This window comes from Scylla paramamosain, chromosome 29, assembly GCF_035594125.1.
Source record: "Scylla paramamosain isolate STU-SP2022 chromosome 29, ASM3559412v1, whole genome shotgun sequence".
NCBI classification, from domain to species: domain Eukaryota; kingdom Metazoa; phylum Arthropoda; class Malacostraca; order Decapoda; family Portunidae; genus Scylla; species Scylla paramamosain.
Window position 1 is genome coordinate 18,556,880 of NC_087179.1, and position 22,500 is coordinate 18,579,379.

The 22,500-nt window shown below is 43.9% G+C and overlaps 3 protein-coding genes across 3 annotated transcripts in view; 1 reads left to right on the forward strand and 2 right to left on the reverse strand.

Moving 5' to 3' along the window:
* Nucleotides 1–3,085, reverse strand: part of LOC135115530 (transferrin-like) — a 17,353-nt gene extending 14,268 nt beyond the window's left edge. Inside the window, exon 1 of the mRNA XM_064032394.1 lies at nt 2,889–3,085. Coding sequence (XP_063888464.1) covers nt 2,889–2,946 — 58 coding nt within the window. The 5' untranslated portion in view covers nt 2,947–3,085. The remainder of the gene's footprint in view (nt 1–2,888) is intronic.
* A 1,475-nt stretch (nt 3,086–4,560) lies between these two features.
* LOC135115534 (eukaryotic translation initiation factor 3 subunit M-like) lies at nt 4,561–9,046 on the forward strand. Its single transcript, XM_064032402.1, has 8 exons — nt 4,561–4,647; nt 5,428–5,610; nt 6,170–6,267; nt 6,670–6,894; nt 7,008–7,155; nt 7,409–7,526; nt 8,299–8,442; nt 8,732–9,046. The coding sequence occupies exons 1-8, from the start codon at nt 4,606–4,608 to the stop codon at nt 8,929–8,931; spliced, it is 1,158 nt and encodes a 385-aa protein (XP_063888472.1). The 5' UTR covers nt 4,561–4,605; the 3' UTR covers nt 8,932–9,046.
* Nucleotides 9,047–9,358: 312 nt separating this feature from the next.
* Nucleotides 9,359–21,041, reverse strand: LOC135115533 (protein unc-45 homolog B-like). The gene is made up of 18 exons (XM_064032401.1): nt 20,890–21,041; nt 19,013–19,154; nt 18,770–18,881; nt 18,146–18,321; nt 17,613–17,742; nt 17,139–17,266; nt 16,494–16,662; nt 15,566–15,724; nt 15,011–15,188; nt 14,540–14,705; nt 13,656–13,882; nt 13,299–13,440; nt 12,534–12,790; nt 11,932–12,112; nt 11,625–11,828; nt 11,295–11,474; nt 10,663–10,803; nt 9,359–10,265 (listed from the first exon to the last, which is right to left on the reverse strand). The coding sequence occupies exons 2-18, from the start codon at nt 19,118–19,120 to the stop codon at nt 10,128–10,130; spliced, it is 2,796 nt and encodes a 931-aa protein (XP_063888471.1). The 5' UTR covers nt 19,121–19,154; nt 20,890–21,041; the 3' UTR covers nt 9,359–10,127.
* Nucleotides 21,042–22,500: the final 1,459 nt, after the last annotated feature.

Consider the following 22,500-nt stretch of genomic DNA (forward strand, 5'->3'; position numbering starts at 1 on the left):
TACATTCTGCTTGCGTCACGTCACTCTGCTTCCGTGCACGTGTACTACCTCTGATAGCCTCATCCCAACTACAGCCTCTCCCAGCCTCACTACACCCACTTCTCATTCCTGTAACAGCGCCACTTCTTCACGCAGCCCACTAAACCATTACCTCTACTGTTTGATAGTGATATTTCTCACAGTACTGCAAATTTCACTATATGTAAGGGATGTAAGGGTATGTAAGTGAAATTATTCATGAAATTTTAAAAGCATATAACATTTTTTTTTCTGTGTATGTGTGTGTGATAAGATTTCCAATAATTATTCGATTTGTGTGAGTTGACATCAAGACACGGTATGTTATTTATGGGAAAAAAGAGATGTATATATATCTGCGTATAATACGTACTGGGACTGTCATGTATAACTTTAAGGTTCTAGTTTAATTCATTATAGTGTGTAAAATGACTGTGGCCAATAAACGACATATCTATCTACCTATTTCTCTATCTACCCATCTATATTTCGCTCTAGACCTTCTACAGCCTATGCCAGTCCACCTATACTCATCACTGTAACCTCGCCACTCCTTCGCGCAGCCCACCCAACTATTATTTCCACGCGCAAATTTCATTCCAGCCACAGCCCAACCAGCCCTGGAGTTCCTGTTAACTCGTCACTCCCTCACGCAGCTCAACCATTACTTTCATTTTTATTCAATTCCAGCACTCCTACATTCTAGCCAGCCTTTACTCCTGCGTCAGTCACTCCCTTTCTCCTCCTTACTCTTACGGTCCTCTCTCTCTCTCTCTCTCTCTCTCTCTCTCTCTCTCTCTCTCTCTCACTCTCTCTCTTCTCAATGAACACTCGTAATGTTTTTCTTTATTCATTCACTTATTTTTTTTTTCACTATAATACGTAACCTAACTTCCTTTTTAAAACCTCCAAGGAAAATAAATAAAGAGAAAAATGAACGAACACAAAAATCATGTCTTGGCTTATGCAATACAAACGTAACTCTCTCTCTCTCTCTCTCTCTCTCTCTCTCTCTCTCTCTCTCTCTCTCTCTCTCTCTCTCTCTCTCGTTCTCTCGTTTTTTTTTTTCCAGCTTCACGTTAACATAATGCCACGCCTCACCGGCCTTCACTTTATATATATGGCTTGTCTGTGGGACTGCATGTATATCTGTCCTTCCTCCTTGCCGCCACCACCACCACCACCGACGCCACCACCACCATTACCTTATCAAAACAAACGAAAAAGAAAAAAATAATCATGCTTCACTGAGTCATGATAATAAAAAGAACATTATTTCTATTTGCTACTTCTATTTTTGTTATTTCTTTTCTTTTTTTTTATGGACAGACAATCTCCTGCATTTACTTAACATTTTCTTTATTCTGTCCATGTGTGTACGTGTGTGTGTGTGTGTGTGTGTGTGGCGCACGAACATAGTCTATCTACATATCAGTCTATTAGTCTGTATCTGTCTACCCAAGCCTATCTATCTATCCATCTGCCTGTCTATCTGTCTATCTCTGTCTGCCTGTATGCCTGTCTGTGTGTTTGCTTGTCATCCTGTACGGGTCAGACAGCACAACCAGTCAGCAACAGGTGGGGAGAGGATGGCCTGTTAAGGGAGGAGCAAGTGGGATGAGCAGGTACAACTTCCGTAGTAGAGAGGGTGTAGGCGAGAGAGAGAGAGAGAGAGAGAGAGAGAGAGAGAGAGAGAGAGAGAGAGAGAGAGAGAGAGAGAGAGAGAGAGAGAGATTCGTACGTGTTAACAGTTGAATTTTCCAATGTCAAGGATTTCTCTCTCTCTCTCTCTCTCTCTCTCTCTCTCTCTCTCTCTCTCTCTCTCTCTCTCTCTCTCTCTCTCTCTCTCTCTCTCTCTCTCTCTCTTCCTCCTCCTCCTCTTCCTCCTCCTCCTCCCCTCCTCCTCTTCCTCCTCTCTCCTCCCACCCAAGAACGTGATACAGCACAAATAACCTTTTTTTCTCTCTTCACCCTCTCCCCTTCACTTCTCTCCTCTTCCTTCCCTTCCTACATTACCTGTCATCCCTTCATTTTCCTACCTCCTCCTCCTCCTCCTTCTCCTCTCTTATATATATCTCTTCTTCCATCTTTACCTTCTCCCTTACCTTCCTTTATATCACTTGTCACCCGTTATCTTCCTTCCTTTCCTCCTTTACATCTCTTCCTCCACCTTCACCATATTCCTTCCCTTCCTCCCATTCCACCTTTCCTTCTCTTCCTGTCCCTTTCTGTCATCCCTCTCTCCCTTTCCTCCGTCACCTCTTATTCTCCTCGTCTTCTCCGTATTCCGTCTTCTCACCTCTCTCTCTGTGTCTCCCCCTCCCATCCTCAATGAAATCCACAGTCATTATGTAAAAAAAATGAATAAATCACAAGAGGAAGGAACACTGGAATAAAATGAGACAAAACGATCGTGAGAAAATTGACAAACACGACATAAGTTTGGTGAAGATACGTAGAGAGAGAGAGAGAGAGAGAGAGAGAGAGAGAGAGAGAGAGAGAGAGAGAGAGAGAGAGAGAGAGAGACTATGACTGAAATGAGGTTAGTAATAACCAATAAGGAATTACCAATTAATCATCTTCATATACCTGGATCCAACCTTATATCTTACCATGACGTCTATAATCACCTTAACGAGCCTGTTTCTCGCCCTAAAAAGCCTACAATCACCCTAACAACCCTGTATCTCACGTAACAGGCTTGTAATCACACTAACAAGCCTGTACATCACCCTAACAGGCTTCCAGTCACCCTAACAAACTTGTATTTCACCCCAAGTAAACTACATCATTCATATGCGTACCCCACCCTAACAAGACCGCCTAAACTACTAAACTGAGTCCGACAGTCTTCATAGCGCACTCCTTACCAGCATGAACCAGGCCCAAGGTGAAGGCCACGGCCACACAAAGGGACGTGATGTGCATTTTCACGTCCCGGGAGCGCAGGAAGACAGGTGGGGCAGCAACTCTGGGCGGCGAGTGAGTGGGGCAGTGAGTGGTGCGGGAGTACGTATCTCACCCCGACCACCAGTGATGCGCGACTGACTGGCTGAATTGAGAGTGCGGCTTGTGAGCGCAGAGAGCGGTCCGCGACTCAGGCGGCCGCGGCGAGTCACAGTGTAATGATTAATAAGACATTGGTGGTGCTTCCCTCTGGCGCCGAGGAGGACCGATCTTAAGAGAGGGAGGTAGATAAACTAGTGGATAATAATAATAATAAAAAAGAAAAGAAGTAGAAAAATTATTAAATAGAAAGGAAGTAGACAGACGTATGGGTAAGACAGACAGACAGACAGAGAGAGAGAGAGAGAGAGAGAGAGAGAGAGAGAGAGAGAGAGAGAGAGAGAGAGAGAGAGAGAGAGAGAGAGAGACCAATGAATTAAACTTATCATTAAACCCAGCTGTGACCTCACTGAACGTTTCCCTTTGTGTCTCGCAACACAAGGGGGGCAGTCACAGCCTGCCCTCTAAAGACAACTGTCTTCCTCCACACAAAACTACAAGCACCTAATAACACACATAATCTGAATTATGTTTTTAATCTGAACTGGAAACTTCACATCTCATCTCTAGCTAAAACAGCCTCTATGAAGTTAGGTGTTCTGAGACGTCTCCGCCAGTTTTTCTCACCCCCCCCCAGCTGCTAACTCTGTACAAGGGCCTTATCCGTCCATGTATGGAGTATGCTTCACATGTCTGGAGGCGTTCCACTCATACTGCTCTTCTAGACAGGGTGGAATCAAAAGCTTTTCGTCTCATCAACTCCTCTCCTCTAACTGACTGTCTTCAGCCTCTCTCTCACCGCCGCAATGTTGCATATCTAACTGTCTTCTACTGCTATTTTCATGCTAACTGCTCTTCTGATCTTGCTAACTGCATGCCTCCCCTCCTTCCGCGGCCTCGCTGCACAAGACTTTCTTCTTTCTTTCACCCCTATTCTGTCCACCTCTCTAACGCAAGAGTTAACCAGTATTCTCAATCATTCATTCCTTTCTCTGGTAAACTCTGGAACTCCCTGCCTGCTTCTGTATTTCCACCTTCCTATGACTTGAATTCCTTCAAGAGGGAGGTTTCAAGACATTTATTCATCAATTTTTGACCACTGCTTTGACCCTTTTATGGGACTAGCATTTCAATGGGCATTTTTTTTATTAGATTTTTGTTGCCCTTGGCCAGTGTCCTTCCTACATAAAAAAAAAAAAAATCACAAAAATGATTGACCCAGGACGTCTTTTTCCACTTAACCTTCCATCCCTTCTAATCGTTGGTGGATTAACTTATCACTTATATTTACATAAATGAGAGAGAGAGAGAGAGAGAGAGAGAGAGAGAGAGAGAGAGAGAGAGAGAGAGAGAGAGAGAGAGAGAGAGAGAGAGAGAGAGAGAAATGTATTATTTTCACCACAACTTTTCTAACCAGATAAACATCTTAAAATACCTCATACTTACCAAAAAATATAAAAAACAATTAAAATAATAATAAAAATCACAAAAAATAAACAAATAGCATAAACTAAGAGATAAAAATACAAGATAGGTTATCCTCACCGGGTCGGAGCCTTGCCACAACACGGCGGCAGCAAAATGAGCGTGTACACATTTTTAGAGATTGACGTGAATGCGCAGGTAAGTTTAAGGCGAGGGTGTGCCGAGAGTGTGTGTGGCCAGGGTGAGGGTGTGTGGAAGAGGCGGGGAGCAGCACAGGAGGCAGAGAAGGGTGAGTGTATGGTGTGTCAGTAAAGGGGGAAGCACTCGTGATTAGGTTAGGTTGAATCTGGGTGTGTTAGGATGACTCTGGGTGTGTTAGGGTGACTCTGGGTGTGTTAGGGTGACTGTGGGCGTGTTAGGGTGTGTTGGGGGTTCCTTCCTCCATTACTTCTTATTTCTATTTTTTTTTTATATATATTTTCTTTCGTATTTCTTTCACACATACGTGCACACACTCATTTTAACAATCGAAGCTGCTATTGATGACCAGCCACCTTTACAATAGAGTCTGGCAGGTGAGGTGATAGACTATTAACCCACATACGTCCATAGACCAGGTGTTGTGTTCAAGTGTCACCCAGTATTGAAATAACATCATTTTTTATCCATGGGCTTGGTTAGGTTAAGTTAGGTTGGTTTCACAGTAATGCAGTTCTTTAATTTTACAGCTGGTCCCTTCATTGTGTTGATCATGATTTGAAAAGCCATATTTTTGCCCAGAATTAGTGCAGGAAATTTTCATCAACATATACGAGAATGAAGGGGGAAGATAAAGAATAGATTTTCCGATTTCTACCTGGTTTAAAGATTGGAGGTGATCAAAGAGTGAATAGTAATGGAGAAGAGTACGAAAGAGCAAAGAATTAAATAGTCACCAATTTGAAGTAGTCCAGGTGTGTAACAAGTCACTCTTGGCAGGTGGAGGAGCTGCGTGCCTACCTGAAGGAGGTGGGTGCGGAGATCTCCATGGAGCGGAGTCCCAAGGGGCTGGAGGACGACCTGCACAAGATCATTGGGGTTTGCGACACAGCGTTCTCCTCTGAGGCGACCGAGGCAGAGGTGGAGGCCCTGCTCAACTCGATCGTGTCTGTGCTCATCGTGGTAAGGGCGAGACAAGTGCCTGTGTTGCGTGGTGCCATACTGTGCTCTTATTTATGATGCCTTAGTCTGTCCTTAGCTCTGTTCTCAAGGACCACAGGGATGGTTAGGTGGCAGGAATGGTCCTGGTGCCTTCCTTCCTTCTTTCTTTCCTTTCCTTTCCTTTCCTATTTCCTATTACGTAATCCTCTTTCGTTCTTTCATTCCTTTTTTCCTTCTTGCTATTTTGTTATCTTTCTTTGTCCCTTCACTCCTTCCTTACCTTCCTTCTTGCTCTTGTTATCTCCTTCCTTTGTTCCTTCATTCCTTCTTTACCCTCTTAGTTGCTGTTATGTTATCTTCCTTCGTCCCTTTTCTGTTACGTATTTTCTTCCCTTTTTTCTCTTTTATAATTCCTTACACTTTCTTAAATCTCTTTTCTTTTAATTTTTGCTCTATTTTTGTGAATTTCCTGGATTTTCTTTTTCATTTGAATTGTTTCCTCACAAGTTAGACTCCTGACATATGTTGGCTGGAATGTAAGTTTAACCTGGTGAACTAAACTTTCCTGTGTCATCCTCAGGTTCCAGTAGGAGAGAAGACAGAGAGCCTGATCCTGGCGTTTTGTGAGAAGCTGGCCAAGGCGCCCTCCAACAGACTGGGCCACGTGTGTCTTAGGGTGTAAGGAACCCTCTCATCTCTGTGTACCCATGCAGGCATCTCCTTCGCATTACTTTGAATGCTAATGGATGGCTAGATCAGTGACAGGGTTAAGAGTTTTGAATGTCAGACCTGTTTTATCTCGTTACCTTTTACGGACATGACTTGGTCTCTCCTTTACAGTGTTTTAAATGGTAACAGTAGATGAATGTTAATAAGAGTGAAAAAATGAAAACTATCAATATAACACCTGCTTCATCTATCCCACTGTCTGTTTCTTAAAGACTCAACCTGCTTCCTCTTCTCATTAGTGCTTAGAATGGTAACAGTGGATGACCATAAGAGTGACAGGACTTAGAAGTGTGGCTAGAACAGTGATTGCGCTAGAAAGTGTAATCTGCTTCATCCCACTCCCTCCCACAGACTCAACCTGCTATTCCACGCTTTGCCGGAGAACCTTGGGGTGCGGTACCATGTTTACTACACAATGGTCCAGGTGTCGGGGCAGATCGGGCAGGTGCAGGCCGTGTACCAGTCCGTGGAGAAGATGCGCTCCACCCTTAACACTGCCCAGCCGCCACCCTCCACTGAACAGCTGCAGCAGCTCCTCCGCCTCCTCCACCAGACACTCCTTGCAAACAAACTAAGGTGAGGAAGTGAGGAGTCAAGTAAGATTCTCTCTCTCTCTTTCTTCCCAGGTCCTCCACTTCACACCACATCATCCTCCTTTCTTAATTGTAATATCACTTCTTTTAACCCAGTGAGGAGGCCAGCAAGGTGATGATAGAGCTTCTGGGAACGTACACCACTGAGAACGCATCCCAAGCTCGCGAGGATGCTCACCGTTGCATCATTGCCTCCCTGGCTGACCCCACCACCTACATCATGGACCATCTCCTTACTCTAAAGGTAATGCTGGTACTTCTACTATTACGCTTTTCCTCAGTTTATTCCACCTTCAGATCAGTTTCTCGTTTTTTTTTTTGTGGTTCTCAAATTTATAAGTTTCAGTGGTAAAATTATGATGACTTAATCAGCTACTACTACTACTACTACTACTACTACTACTACTACTACTACTACTACTACTACTACTACTACTACTACTACTACTACTACTACTACTACTACTACAGATTGATAGATGCATTGTTCTTTGCAGCCTGTCAAGTTTCTGGAGGGGGAGTTGATCCATGACTTGCTGACCATCTTTGTGTCAGAGAAGCTGCCGGGTTACATCCACTTCTATAACAACCACAAGGAGTTCATCTCATCCATAGGTGTGTGCTTGGTTGTCCGTTATTCAAATTCTCCTCTCTCTCTCTCTCTCTCTCTCTCTCTCTCTCTCTCTCTCTCTCTCTCTCTCTCTCTCTCTCTCTCTCTCTCTCTCTCTCTCTCTCTCTCTCTCTCTCTCTCTCTCTCTCTCTCTCTCTCTCTCTCTCTCTCTCTCTCTCTCTCTCTCTCTCTCTCTCTCTCTCTCTCTCTCTCTCTTTCAAGATGCTTTCGTGTTTCCAGTGAGGAAAATAAGAAACTACCTTTTGAAACATTATTTTATCATCTCTGACCCTTGAACATTGTCCTGAAAAGAGAATAAAGTGTTTTTAGGTTTTTATTCTTCCCTCGAGAGTTTAGCAAGTATTCTTCACAACTAAAGAAAAAAACATTTAGAACTTTAGCAATCATCTCTGTGGCCTTTGAAGGAAGTCCTGATGGGAGTGAGAACAAGGATTCAAAATATATGTTTATCTAGTAGCCTACATCTTCTGTGGTGTGAGGATTGGAATAAGAGGAAGATAAGGAACAGTCTCAATATGAAGGGGAGTGATGAACCAGTGTATATTGTTAGGCCTTGCTGTGGAAGTGTGTGGCCAGTGTTCAGTGCCTAAGCTCCTGTGGTGTAGGAGGGTTATCCACAAGACTGTCCCCTTCCACCAGGAACCAATAGGACTAAGAGGTGTATGAGTGTGTGGTGCTTTGTCTTGGCTGCCCTGTGTGGGATTGCTGGTCTGGTATAGAGATGTTGAGTTGCTAACATTCCGTCTTTCCTGCCAGGCCTGGACCACGAGGCAAATGTGAGGAAGATGCGACTGCTCACCTTCATACAGATGGCCGAGAGTCAGTCTGAGATGTCCTTTGACTTGCTGATGCATGAGCTCCAGCTTGGTGCCGAGCAGGTGGAGGGATTTATCATTGAGGGTAAGTGACTGTGTGTACTTGTGTATGTGTGTTGTATCATTCCTTTATCTTTTTGCTTTCTCTCTCTCTCTCTTTCTCTCAGACATATATTTTTATCACTCCTCTCTCACTTACCTTCTTCTTTCTTCAAGCATCATTCCATCCAAAAATCTTTCTGTGTCTCCCTCCCTCTCCTTGTCAGTGATCAAGACCAAGTTAGTGAGAGCACATTCCTTTCCTACTTCTATAATCACTCTTTTCTCTCTCCTTTCTTACCCATCCCCTTCTCTCTCCCTCTCCTCCCTGGCAGCCCTCAAGACCAAGCTGGTGAGTGCGCGCATGGACCAGAACCTAAGGAAAGTGTTCGTCACATCCAGAGTGCACCGAACATTTGGCAGAAGTCAGTGGCAGGCGCTGCACGACACACTCAGCGGCTGGAAGACAAACCTGGCGCTGGTGAAGGAGTCCATGCAGGCTATCGTCAGTGCCCCCATTGTCCCTGCGAAATAAACTGATAAGAAAAACTAGTAAATAAAAGTGTACGTCAACATCAGTTTTGTACTGTTCTCACTCACCTGGATTCTGCGTCTCTGTTGGTCGTCAGCTGAATAAAGAGCAGAGGGTAGCAAGTGTGTATGAATGCCAAGGCTTTCCTGGTTCTTCCTCTGTGCCTCCTCAGTGAGTGGTTTGTGTTTTGTCTGTTAGTAGGCTGAGTGGCAGTAGTAGTAGTGGTGGTGGTATTGGGTGCAGTGTCAAGGTTGTGACGATGATGAGGGTGTAATATTGAGGTGCATTGGTGTGGTATTTGTAGTGGTGATAAGGGTGTGGCAAGCCAGTTGGTGTTGAGAAAAAAAAGTATTCTCTCCCTCATTAACTAACCAGTCATGAAATTCAAATATTCCCAACACGAGAGAAAGAACAAAATAAAAGTCGTGTAACAATTGTAGGTTATATTTTTTTACAAACGTCAACAAGAATCACATCATTCAAAACAACAATTATTAAGTACAAAAAATCATATCACTAAGAACACTGTATTCCTATCTCTTACATACAAGCTGTAGTGGAAGTTACCCGGGATTTTCAAGAGCATTTTTTTACACTGCCAATAGAAAAACCACCCTTACCACCTGACTGATCATCTCTGTGGCCTTTGAATCTAGTCCTGATAAGAGAGCAAAGTGTTTAGGAAGACAGGCCCAGCTTACACTCCACGCAAGGCACTGAAATGTTGATTCACAGAAGTATGTACACCATCTTTAATACTACCACATGTCACTATCTATATCTTTTAATGTACTGGTTTGTATCACTATTTTCCAGTTTAATGATGCTAACATGAACATATGTACATTAACCAAACACAAACACCATTTTTTTAAGTTTAAATAAGAAGCACTTGATTGAGTGATGCTGGTAATATTAATTTCACTTCACTTAGAGAGAATGAAATGATAGTGATGTAATGCTAAAATCATCACTACCACTGTTTTTCTCACTTCCGTACATCTGGTTCATAAGTTATAGCCCAGGTGATATCATGGTCATTGTGTGTTTATCTCTCATCCTCGTTGTCAGGGTCCTTGATAGGCCTCCACTGGTTGGCACATTTACACATCCTCTCATCACTAGACCTCACAACTTGCTCCTCATCCTGGCCTCAGTGAGTGGGCCAAGTATGTGACATTGCCTACTTTGTGTGTTGATCAGTCATCCTCAGCGTCAGGGTCCTTGATGAGCTTCCACTGGTTGGCACAGGCTTTGAGTGTGTTGTGGGCGTACTCCCTCGCCTTGGGCAGCACCAGGTCTGGGTTGTCGATCTTGGAAATAGCTTGCAAGGCGGTCTGTAAGGAGAGAAGGAATCAATCAATCTGTCTATCTATGTATATACCAGGACAGCAATCCCATATGGGGTGGCTGAGACAAAGCATCACTCACTCACACACACTTCACTCACGCTCTTAGCTCTGTCAGCCCCTGGTGGAAAGTGACAGTCTCATCCACCACCCTACTGCACCTCAGGAGCTTAGGCATAGCACAGCTAGCCACATACTTCCACAACAAAGCCAGACAACATATACTGGTTTGTCCCTGCCCCTTCATAATGAGGAATAAGAAACAACAAATGAAAGCTGCAAGAAGCCATCAGCCATACCTGTGGCGGTACCTGTATAAAACATAGCTACGTACATCCACCAATGAGCCACATTCATAACTTCCACTTTATCTAGACTGAATTACCTTGCAATGAGTGTCAATGACCCGCTCGGCACACTCCTTGTCATGGCACACCAGCAGGTACACGATGACGGTGCCACGGTACTGGATGTCCTTGTTGCTACTGGACAACAGGAACTGAAGGATCTCACTCCAGTCCTTCACCTGTGTGGGGAAGAGAGGGGATGAGATACTGACTGACCTGTGGTGCTGCAAGAAGTGAGGTTATGCAAGGCAGCAAAAAAAGATTAATTGAGATACTACAGAAAATAGTTATACAATGTAGGAAAAGGAGGTTGTTGAATTAAGACAAGAAGGGAAGAAAAATTAAGCTTGTTTGTCTGTCTGTCTGTCTGCCTTTTATTAATTTATTTCTTAGCCCTGATCTAAGGTGACGAGAAAAGGCTATAAGAAGACCCACTGAAGGTGCCAGTCCCTAAAGAAAATAACATTAAATGCCTTCTTGAGCAACACTGTCCACTACGAGTAATGTATTCAGGCATTCTCCACTACTCACAAGCACCCACAGAGGTACACACACAAAAATTAGCCTCTTTAAAACTGTACATGGAGTGAACAACAAGACTCACTCCAAACACCTTAACATGTGGGACTCGGACAACAAAAAAATGTCATAAGAAGACCAGCATACTCACTTCAAACACCTTCTTGAGACACACGGGGGACTCTGCCATCACCATGCACATTGCCCCGGCCGCCGCCTTCACAATCTCCTCATCCTCGTCCGATGCACATAGGGTCAGGTACTTGAACTTGTCATTCTTGCCCTCCAGGATCTTGATGATGTCCTGTGAGGCGCACATGTTGGCCATGCACTGCGGAAGGAAGGGACTTAGTGTGTATTGAGTCATTGCATTCATCTACTTTAATAGCAAACAATATTAACATTACATCTAACTTATGAGGGAGAAGGGGAAAATCTGGGTGGTTATTCTCTCTCTTGCTTACACTCTTCTCTCTCTCACCTGGATGGCTGCCCTCCTGATCAGGTCGTGGTGCTCAAACATGTAGTGCTCAATGAGAGGCAGGCCCTTCTCCTTGATGATACGCTTACGAGCTGACTCAGACATGCCAGCAATGTTTGTCAGGCCCATCAGAGCCTCAAAGTTCTCAATGCCAGAGCAGTCTGGGTCAAGCAGCTTCAGCAGGGGACGCACCACCTCATACGCCTGCCGAGGGAAGAGCGAGTGAGGAATTAATGGGAGTCTATGTGGTGTTTGTGTGTATTTGCCAATCCTATGCATAAAACCTGCAGAACAGACCCACACTTACTCTTTGTCCCGGGAAAGACACTTCAGGGTTGATGGTGATAGCAATGCGGGCGAGGGCTTGGGCTGCTGTCACCTTGCCCTTCGTTGTGCCCTCCGCCGCCAGGCCCAGCAAAGCCTTGACACCGCCCTGCTGCACCACCAGGCCACGGTTGTCTTGTATGGAGCATATCGCATTGTACAGCCTGCAGGAGGAGGAGCAGGAAAGTTAGAGGAGGTGGTGGGGGTATTATAATAATTTAGAGCCCTTTGTACAGCCTGCAGGAGGAGGAGTGTTACAAGAGGTGGTGGGGGTATCATAATTGCTTAGATCCCCTTTGCACAGCCTGCAGGAAGAGAAGGATGAGGGTTAGAGGTGGTGGTGGCGGTATCATAATAGTTTAGCTCCTCTTGGCACAGTCTGCAGGAAGGAAAGGAGGATCACAAGAAGTACTGGAAGAGCAACTGGTTTAGAAGGATCAGGACAGGTGCTGAATACAAACTGATTTACATTCCACAGTACAGTCTTTGGCTAGAAACACAGACACATTCCCAAAACAAACCTGCCGATAAATTCCTTTATCCTGACTAAAAGCACAGATGCACCAGACACCCCCAAACACTCACCTAGCAATAAGTTCCTTGGAGTTGTGGCTTTCTGTCTTGCTGAGGACTGCGAGAGCCCAGCTGGCCCCTTGCTGCGCCAAAACAGTGATGCGGTTGTCGACAAAATCCTGGTCGTCCATCTCGTGCTCCTCCGGGACATGCTGCTTGGCAAACTTAGCCAGCTCCACCATCTCCGGGATCACCTCCTGCTTGTCATACGCGTTGCACAGGTTGACGAAGGTTGCCACTACACCGTACAGGCAGTTCATGTCACCTGACTGAGGAGCAAGGGAGTCAGTGAGTCAGTGAGTGTGTGTTTAGCTAGTTGTATTTACCTGGAAAACTATGCTTGTGTTGTCCCATCTCCATATCTTTTAATATTCAATTTAGCCTTGAATCCATGTACACTTCTTGCATTTAGTACTTGTATCTCCTTATCCAGACTGCTCCATACATCAGTACTTCTTATATGGGAGTGTGGATGAGTGTACACGTTTAGAGGTTTAGAATGCTAGGGTATGCTGTCTTAACACACACACACACACACATACACACACACAAATGTACACTTTGTCTAAATATTTCACTGATCTATTGCTGTGGGTGTGTTTAAGTGAGCTTCAATTGATATGATGAAAAAGGAAACAAGTAAAAGAACTTAATCAAATATCTCAAATTCTAAATGACATAGATAAGTGTGTGTGTGTGTGTGTGTGTGTGTGTTAGTCTCTTCTCTCTGCCTTTCATTGTCTTGATCTTTCTTGTCTGTCTGTCTGTGTGTCTCACCTTGGCCAGCTCAATCATGGAGTGCAGGGCATCTGTGTCAGCAATCAGCTTCTCCTTCACCTCAGCATCCAGTGTGAGGAAGGACAGCCCCTCACATGCCCACCTCCTCATGTCCTTGTCCTTTGAGGGGTTGACCAGGAACCTGTTGGGAAGGTACCTGTTTACTCACTGACTCACCGATCCACTGACTCACCGACTCTTTAAGTTCTGCGGAGTTATGGATTTGTATGGATCAGTGGACAGTCTAAGGACACAGAAACAATTAATTTCTTTAACCAGCAACTGACCAGAAATCTCCTCACCACCCTGTCCCCTAAACAAAACACCGCACAGAGCCACAACTTTAGCGGCACCCACCTGCGACATGCCTCGGCCAGCTTGAGGGCAGCACCCTCACCGAACGGCCGCATGGAAGCATCAGTGCCGCCGACAGAGCCAAGTTTGCAGAGACCCACTAGAGCACGGACCTTGATGGAGTCTTCCTTACTCTGGTACAGCTTCTTCAGGATGTCGGTGCCCTGTGTGGTGATGGAGCGGCACTTGTCCTTCTTGGAGGCGGCAGCGATGAGTGCCTCACATGCCACCTGCAGAAGAAGGAGGCGTTAGTTGAGAATGGGAAGATTAGGAGATGAACAGGAGTAATGGGAAGATAAGGAGATAAGCAGAAAATAGAAGAAGGTGTAATTAGTTGAATAGAAAGAGTAGTAAAAGGAAAACAAGGAAGTGAAGAGAAAAGGATGACAGGAAGACAAGGAGCTAAGGATAGAGAGAAGAGAAGGGGATAAAGAATAAAAGAAATACAAGTAACAGGAAGATAAGGAGATAAAGAGAAAAGAAGGACAATGAAGAGGAGGAGGATGACAGAAAAGAGAAGAGGATGAAGGATTGAAGGAGGAGTAACAGAAAAATAAGGATAAACAGAAAAAGGAGGAAAAGAAGGTATTAGTTGAATAAAAGAAGGAGCAGGAGGATGATAAGATGAAGAATAAAAGGAGGAAGAGGAGGAGGGGGAGGTGTTAGATAATGGGGAGGATGAGTGTAGTAGTAAGATTAGGAGATTAAACCCTAATTCCTTCACTAATTATCCTTATTTAATCATTTCCTCACCCATCTCTTACCACACCACCATTTCTTGACCTATCTAACCCAATCCCTTCCTATAAAGTCATCAGAAACACACACCAGCTCCTATAACCTTTTCTGACCTCACGACCTCTGACCTCTCATGACCTTGTATGTACCTTCTGCTGCAGGATATCATCAGTGCCAGCCATGACCAGCATCATCTCCAACATGCCCTCCTTGGCGATGAGATGGTTGCCCAGGTCGAGGGGCCCCAGCAGCAGTGTCGTCACCACCACCACCACTCGAACCTGGTGCTCCCGGTCAGGAGTTAGGAGCCGGAGTCTGGTGAAAGGAGAGGAGGTAAGAGGGGGTGTGCTGTTGTTGTGGTGGTGGTGTTGTCTGGTTCTTGTTTGTGTGTTCTTCTGTCTCCTATCAATGGTTTGCCTCACCAATACACCCGAACATCACTACACCAACGTCTTACTCACTAATACACCCAAACACCCACAAACTTACTCACCAACACACCCAAACACCCATGAGCTTACTCACCAACACACCCAAACACCCATGAACTCACCCACCAATACCCCCAAACACCCATCCACTCACCAACACACCCACACACCACCCCATCAACACCTTACCTCACATACTCATCGATGCGTTCCCTGAGGGCGGCACGGGCCTTGTCGTCACACTGGGTTTCATACATGCGTGACAGACAGATGGAGGTGGTCATGCGTGTGTTCTCTGTCACTTCAATGCAGCTCTCAAAACTGAATTCAGGAAGTTCTGAGGCAATATCCAGTAATTTCTCAACACCTGAGGAGAGATTAGGTGAGGTTACGTCAGATTAGGTGAGGTGAGGTGAGGTAAGGTGACTATGTGGTTGGTTGGGTGAGGGAAGAGGATATGAGAATGTGAGGAAGTGAGGTGAGGGATGTAAGGTGAAGTAAGGTGAGGTGAGGGAACAGAATCTTATATAAGGTTAAAAAGTTGAAGTAGAAAAAAATATATATAGATAAATAAATAAGTAAACAGATAAATTTGCAGTAATGTCTCACCTCTCATCTTGATAAACCTGTCATAAGTAAGTAAATAAATAGACAAACTTTTAATTCTCTCACCTCCATCTTGATAACCTCACAATAAATAAATAAATAGATAAATAAATAAATAAACTTCCAATAGCACCTCACCTCCCATCCTGATGAACTTGTCTCCCCAATCGAGGCGGTCCCAGGCCAGGTTCTTGAGCACTAGTTCTATAATGGCATCCCGACAGAGGCCAGACATGGTGCGCTGTGTCATCATGCTCACCATTGTGGCCATCAGACTGTCCACCTCCTTCTGGTTCTCTGCAACAAACATAGGATCATTGTCTCTCTCTATACCAAGCTGCCAATTCCACACAGGGCAGCCCAGACAAGGTACCACACCCTCACCCACACACCATTCACACTCTCAGTCCCATCAGCCCCTCATGGATCACCCTGCTACACTCTAGGAGGTTACACACACCCACAGCAAGGCCTCAACACATATACTAGTTTCCTCCTGTCCTTCATAATGAGAATATTCCCCCTCCCCCTCCTGCACCTACTCCAGTCCTGAGACCACAGCAGATGTAGGGTCATTATAGCAGGAGATAGAAGGACCTGTGTTTTGAAATGCTCTGGATTCTCAAAAATTATGTTTTCAAAGGGTACAGATGATTAATTGGGTTCTCATGGGTGTCTTTTCTCACTAATGATGTAGAGTACTTGTTGAATTATCACTAGGATCATGAGAACCCCAATAACACATAGTCTGACACACACACACACACACACACACACAGTGAAATTATAATTAAACTAACAATTATCCCCACTACAGCAAGTTAAATCTCATGAAAACTCATAATAACACACACACAGCTAAGCTATCACTAAATTCATTAATAAAACACTAGAAAACAACAGTAACTTCAACTAGAACCTAATAAACCATTACTGGAATCATGAAAACACCCTTAAAAACAACAGCATCATCCACAGAATCATGACAACACACACACACACATCTTCCCAACACACCCACACATTGCTCCCACTCACACAGATACACAGAGACACACAAACACACCAGCAAGCATATGTTTATCCGGTTTCTTCTCCAGCTTGATATCCATCCCGGTGAGACTGTTGAGGATGACCTGTAGAGTGTATTGTGTAGCATTAACCAGCTCCTTATCCGGGCTGTTCATTAGCTCGAGGAACCAAGGAATCCCCACCTCTGTTAGCATCCTCTTGGCCTGCCGGGGGAGAGAAAGAAGTTAGTAGTGGTGGTGGTGGGGAGAGAAATTAGTTTGTGGTGTTTTGATGGGGGAATGAGTTAGTGGTGATGTATTTTGGTGGTAGAAATAAGATAGTGGTGGTGTTTCCTGCTCTTCTTATCCCCACAACACTTCTCCTCCTCCTCTTCTTCTTCCTATCTCCACAGTACAATTCTCTTCCTTCTCCTCCTCCTCCTCTTCTTCCAATCCCCACAATACCTCTCTTCCTCCTCCTTCTTCCTCATAGCATCTTATCTCCTTATCTAAAACATCAACCTATTCTCCTATTCTTCTCATTCCTGTCCCATACATCACCTCTCCTCTTCCTTCTCCCCACCGTACCTTATCTCTCTTTATCTAAAACATCTATTCATCCATCTATCCTATTCTTCTCATTCCTAACTGTACAACATCTTTCTTCCTCCTCCTTGTCCTTGTTCTCCTCCAAGTCTCACCCTGGCAGTGTCACGGCAGAATTCAGAGAAGGTTCTTGCACACGCCACTCTGATTTCAAGGTTCCTCTCTGTCTTGAGCAGCTGAATGATGCGTCCTATCACTCCCTGACTCAGCAGCAACTCAGCACCTGTGGGAAGTCAGCATCTGTATTAGTATTAGCGTTATTGGTGTCAGTATTAAGCCTTTTATTGTGATGTACGACAATTCTTAGTGCCAGAAATAATGTATGATGATTTTAAAAAGCGTCTGTTTCTTTCCTTTCCTCTCTCTCTAAGTCCCTCCAAGCCTCTGAAGCATCTCTCACCAGCTCTTCTCTTTCTCCAATCTTCCCTGTCTCTCTCAATCCCACACAAGCCACTAAACCCACAAGCCTCAGTCCTCACACCCTGACCCACCTCCCTGTCTCTTTCTCAATCTCACACAAGCCATCCAACTCACAAGCCTGAGTCCTCACACTCAGATCCATCCCTCACCGGCTCTCTCCCTTGCCAAAGCCACTAGGTTGTTCGCACACGTCTCCCGCTTGTCCTTCTCATGGCTGGGGTCGAACAGGATCTCAAACAGCTGCTGCACCTTGCCTGATGTCTTGGTCTTTGCCTCAATCTGCAGGAAGAGGTGGTGGGTTAGTTAAGGGATGAAGTCTTGGGTTGAGTTCTGGAGGTGGTGGCTGGTGGATGGGTGTTCTGTGGGTTTGTTTTGTACTGTAGTGAGTTGGTATGGGGGTTGATTAGGATAGGTAAATTTTGTGGGGTATCCTTGTAAGAGTTGGCATTATTTATATTAGTATATATTTGATGCATATGAAATAAACTGAAATAAAGTAAATAAATTCAATCAAACACACACACAAATGTATACACTACTACTACTACTACTACTACTACTACTACTACTACTACTAGAAAAAACAGACCTTATAGAAATATGATAAAATCTCAGCAAGCTACTACTACTACTACTACTACTACTACTACTACTACCACCACTACCACACATACACACTTACCAAATCCTGCACCACTTTATGTACTCGTTCCAACATAGTCTGCACTTCCTTGTTCTTTGGGTCCAACGCCTGCACAGCCCTGATGTCAGCATAGGCCTTCTCAAACTGCTCTAGTGACTCGTAGGCCTGGGCGCGGCGGAACAGTGCCTTAGGGTCTTTAGGGGTGAGCTCCAGGCCTGGGGTGATAGGAGAGGGGGTGGTTGAATGGATGACTGACTGAGGGAATGGCTGGGGAACGACTGACTAACTAATTGGCTTGGTGACTGACTGACTGGCTGGCTGGCTGACTAATTGGTTGACTGACTGGCCAACTGGTTTTTTTAGGTTCATGAGGGATGGCCATAATAGTGAATGGGTTAATGGATTGTAGTCTCTCTCTCTCTCTCTCTCTCTCTCTCTCTCTCTCTCTCTCTCTCTCTCTCTCTCTCTCTCTCTCTCTCTCTCTCTCTCTCTCTCTCTGGGTTACATTCAGAAATGAGTAAAGAATATTGTGTTATGAGATTAGTATTGGTCCGGGAACTCACTCTCTCTCTCTCTCTCTCTCTCTCTCTCTCTCTCTCTCTCTCTCTCTCTCTCTCTCTCTCTCTCTCTCTCTCTCTCTCTCTCTCTCTCTCAAGGGCTTACATTGAGTGCAGTCCTTCACAGTCTTGTCGAAGTCCTCACACTTGAGATGTACAGCAGCACGATTCTTGTACAGCACTGCCTTGTCTCTCTCCTCTGTGCTGATCTGGATAGCCTGTGAGGGAGAGAAAGGGAGAGGGAGAGGGAGGTTATTTTTTATTTCCCATAAAAAAATAATCATAATTCTATTCTATATGATTGTATTTTGTGACAAGAGTATTTTTTCTTCTCTCTCTCTCTTTTTACCTGTGTGTATTTTTCGAGAGCCTTGTCCCAGTCACCCTCCTTGTACGCCTGGTTCCCCTGCTCCTTCAGCTCCTGGGGTGTGGCCTCTGCCTTGCCCTGCCCCCCCATGGTTCCTCTTCCCTTGGTGATGTGATGAAATACTCTGGAAGATAGACGATGTGTGAATCAGAGGTCATATTGTAGTTTTCGATCTGTTCTCTATTTTTTTTTTTTTCTAAATGGTATAGAATTTAATCTATGTATGCTCTAATCCTTCATTGAAATATACAAACACATCCCTATTATAAAAGAATGAGAATCAATGTTTGTATTCTTTGTTCTCTTATCCAGGCTGTTTTCAAATGCCACAGAGATGATTAGAAAGATTCTCATGAGTGTTTTTCACACTGACGATGCAGAATCTTTCTTAAATTATCACTGGGAACATGGAAACACCCTTGAAAAGACCAATAACTTCCACTACATCCTCTTCAAAGGAGCTAAAATAAGACAAAGAAATATTCAACACATAATACAAGGGAAGCTGCAAGAAGCCATCAGCCCTACATGTGACAGTCCCTTTATAAAACACACCTACCTGTATCCCCTCCTCTATTCAAGGCTGCCTCTTTCACTATATATAAAGTGACATGAAATTCTTATTGTTTATGAAAAGGATGTGATGCAATAATGGAATTCCCTGCCATGCTGTTTCTGAGTGAGTGAATGAGTGAATGGATGACTGACTGACTGACTGACTGACTGACTGACTGACTGACTGACTGATTAACTGACTGACTGATTAACTGACTGACTGACTGACTGACTGACTGACTGGCTTACTAATAGACTGGATAACTGACTAATAGACTGACTGACTGGCTGGTTTACTAAAAGACTGGATAACTGACTAACTGATTAACTGACTGACTGAATAACTAGCTGCCTAACTGACTGAGTGACTGACCAACCAGACTTCTACACCTCCACCGTTTCACTACATTCCTGCAATTAAGGCTCATTTACATAGGACTTCCCTCTTGACCATCATGCCTACAGTACTTTCTATGCTCATTGTTCTGTGGTACATTAGTAGGTTGTGGTGGTGGTGGTGGTAGGGATATGTTATTAAGTTACATATGTAATACAAACCACCATTCTACCTTTTTTTGTATTAACATTTGAGGTCATGTAGTGTCGTATATATGTGTGTGCTGTTTATTTCTTAAGGATTGCCATGTGTATGATGTTCTTAAGGATTTAAGCTTGAGTATGAGTTAAATATATGACTCTCTCTCTCTCTCTCTCTCTCTCTCTCTCTCTCTCTCTCTCTCTCTTGTAAATCATTTAAAACTCAATAAAACCAAACATTTTTAGATTCCCACCTTCTAGTGTGAGTGTAAAACATGTGATAAAGGGTTTAATATCTCTCTCTCTCTCTCTCTCTCTCTCTCTCTCTCTCTCTCTCTCTCTCTCTACAATAAAACGGAGAGAAAATGAAAGGAAAAGGGGAAAAAGACACATGATGGACAAAATTTCGTTGAATGGGGAGCTTTTCTCCCTAAAAAATATATACAAGATAAAATATAAACACATAATTAAAAACTAAATGCAATAAAAATAATAAACGAATAAATAAATCCATAAACCGGCCATCAAGTACTCAAACACACACATAAATCCACAAAAAACGAATAATATCACCTTATAAATATCCTCAATGCTAGTAACCGAAAATTATCAGACACTTCCACCTCCCTTCCACATACACACACCTGATCCACCACCATAAATCCACCATACACGTGCTTCATCCACCCTCATACCCACGCACGTGTTCCACTTACACGCTCCACAAGTCTAACAATCCAACAAGTAAACCACTCGTTATGACTCACAGTTTCTCCTCACTTCCTTGTATCTCTCTTCTCTCGCTTCCTCAGTTGCTCTGGGGCAAGATATCTGGTGGCCTCGTGTGGGGGGAGTATTAATAACTCAGTAGGTCGCTCGCTAGAAGCTTCTCACGCCGCCCACAAACGTCACCCGGTGTAAGAGCTTTTATTTTTAGCATGTGGGAGTGACGAGAGGGGAAGGGAAGGGAGGACGAAAGCGCGGTAGATATAGACGACGAAACCAAATATATGCGTAGAATGCGGTACCTTATTTAGTAGTCTCTGATTCTTTATACTTAGGTTCCAATAACTCGAGTCTGTTTACGCACGCGTGTTTTGGTGTCGTTTATAGTTTAAATGTCTTTTTTGGGGTCGGTTTAATTTCTCTCACAGCTGTTTTTTTGGTTTTAATTAAAGAGTTATGAATCCTTTACACTCAATCTTCAGCAACTCGATCCTATTGCCGGAAGGTGTTTTGGTGGCGTCTATAGTTTAAATGTCTTTTTGGAGCCGCTTTGCCCTCTCTCACAGCTGTTTTGGGATTTAAATGATCGGCTCTTGGGGATTTAAATGTTTCTTCTCTTAAAGAGTTCTGGATTCATTATACTCAAATTCCGGCGTCTTGCTTCTGTTCTCCGGGGATGTTTTGGTGGCGTCTATACTTTACGTGTCTCTTTGGGATCGTTTTGGTTTTCAGCTGTTTTGGGATTTAAATATCGGGGTTTTAAAGGGATATGAGATGATCTGCGGGATATAGATAGGTAGATAAGAGAGAGAGAGAGAGAGAGAGAGAGAGAGAGAGAGAGAGAGAGAGAGAGAGAGAGAGAGAGAGAGAGAGAGAGCCCCTGACCCTTCCTCCTTTCTCTAATCGTCCTCAAAGATCCAAATATTTGACTAACCTTCCTATACTCTTATCTCATTCTTCCTCTTCCTCCTTCTCTTTCTCTCCTCCCTTCTCCTTCTCCTTCTCCTTCTCTTCTCCTTCACACCAAAGTGATGAAGACAAAAAGCGTGTTTTCATAAATTTTACGTATTCTAGTGTGTGTGTTTGCGTGTGTATTTTTCAAGTACTTATAAAGGCATGAAAGAAAGAACGTAGTGTGTGTTTGTGCGTATGTGTTAATACAATCCCTGTCTGACCTTCGAAGACCATACACACACACGTACACACACACATACATAAACACAATGAAGAGAAAGTGCAGTCATCCAACACACACACACACACACACACACGCACACGGGTTAAGTTACAAGGTCAGCTTTTAATAACCCCAAAATTTGGCCTTATATGGGAAACGTGACCTGACTGATCTTTCATTGTTGTTCTGTTGAATAGGCGCTCTTGTTGCTGGCCTGACTGGCTGACCTCTGACCTCGATCTGAGAGAGAGAGAGAGAGAGAGAGAGAGAGAGAGAGAGAGAGAGAGAGAGAGAGAGAGAGAGAGAGAGAGAGAGAGAGATTAATTACAGCATTTACAAAGGTAATTAATGATAAAATAGATAATACTAGATAAATTCACTCATTATTTTATATTATTAATTAACTATTCCTTTTTTATGTTGTTATTAATACTTAATTGACGTTAGTTTTATATTTTTCTATTACACTATTTTG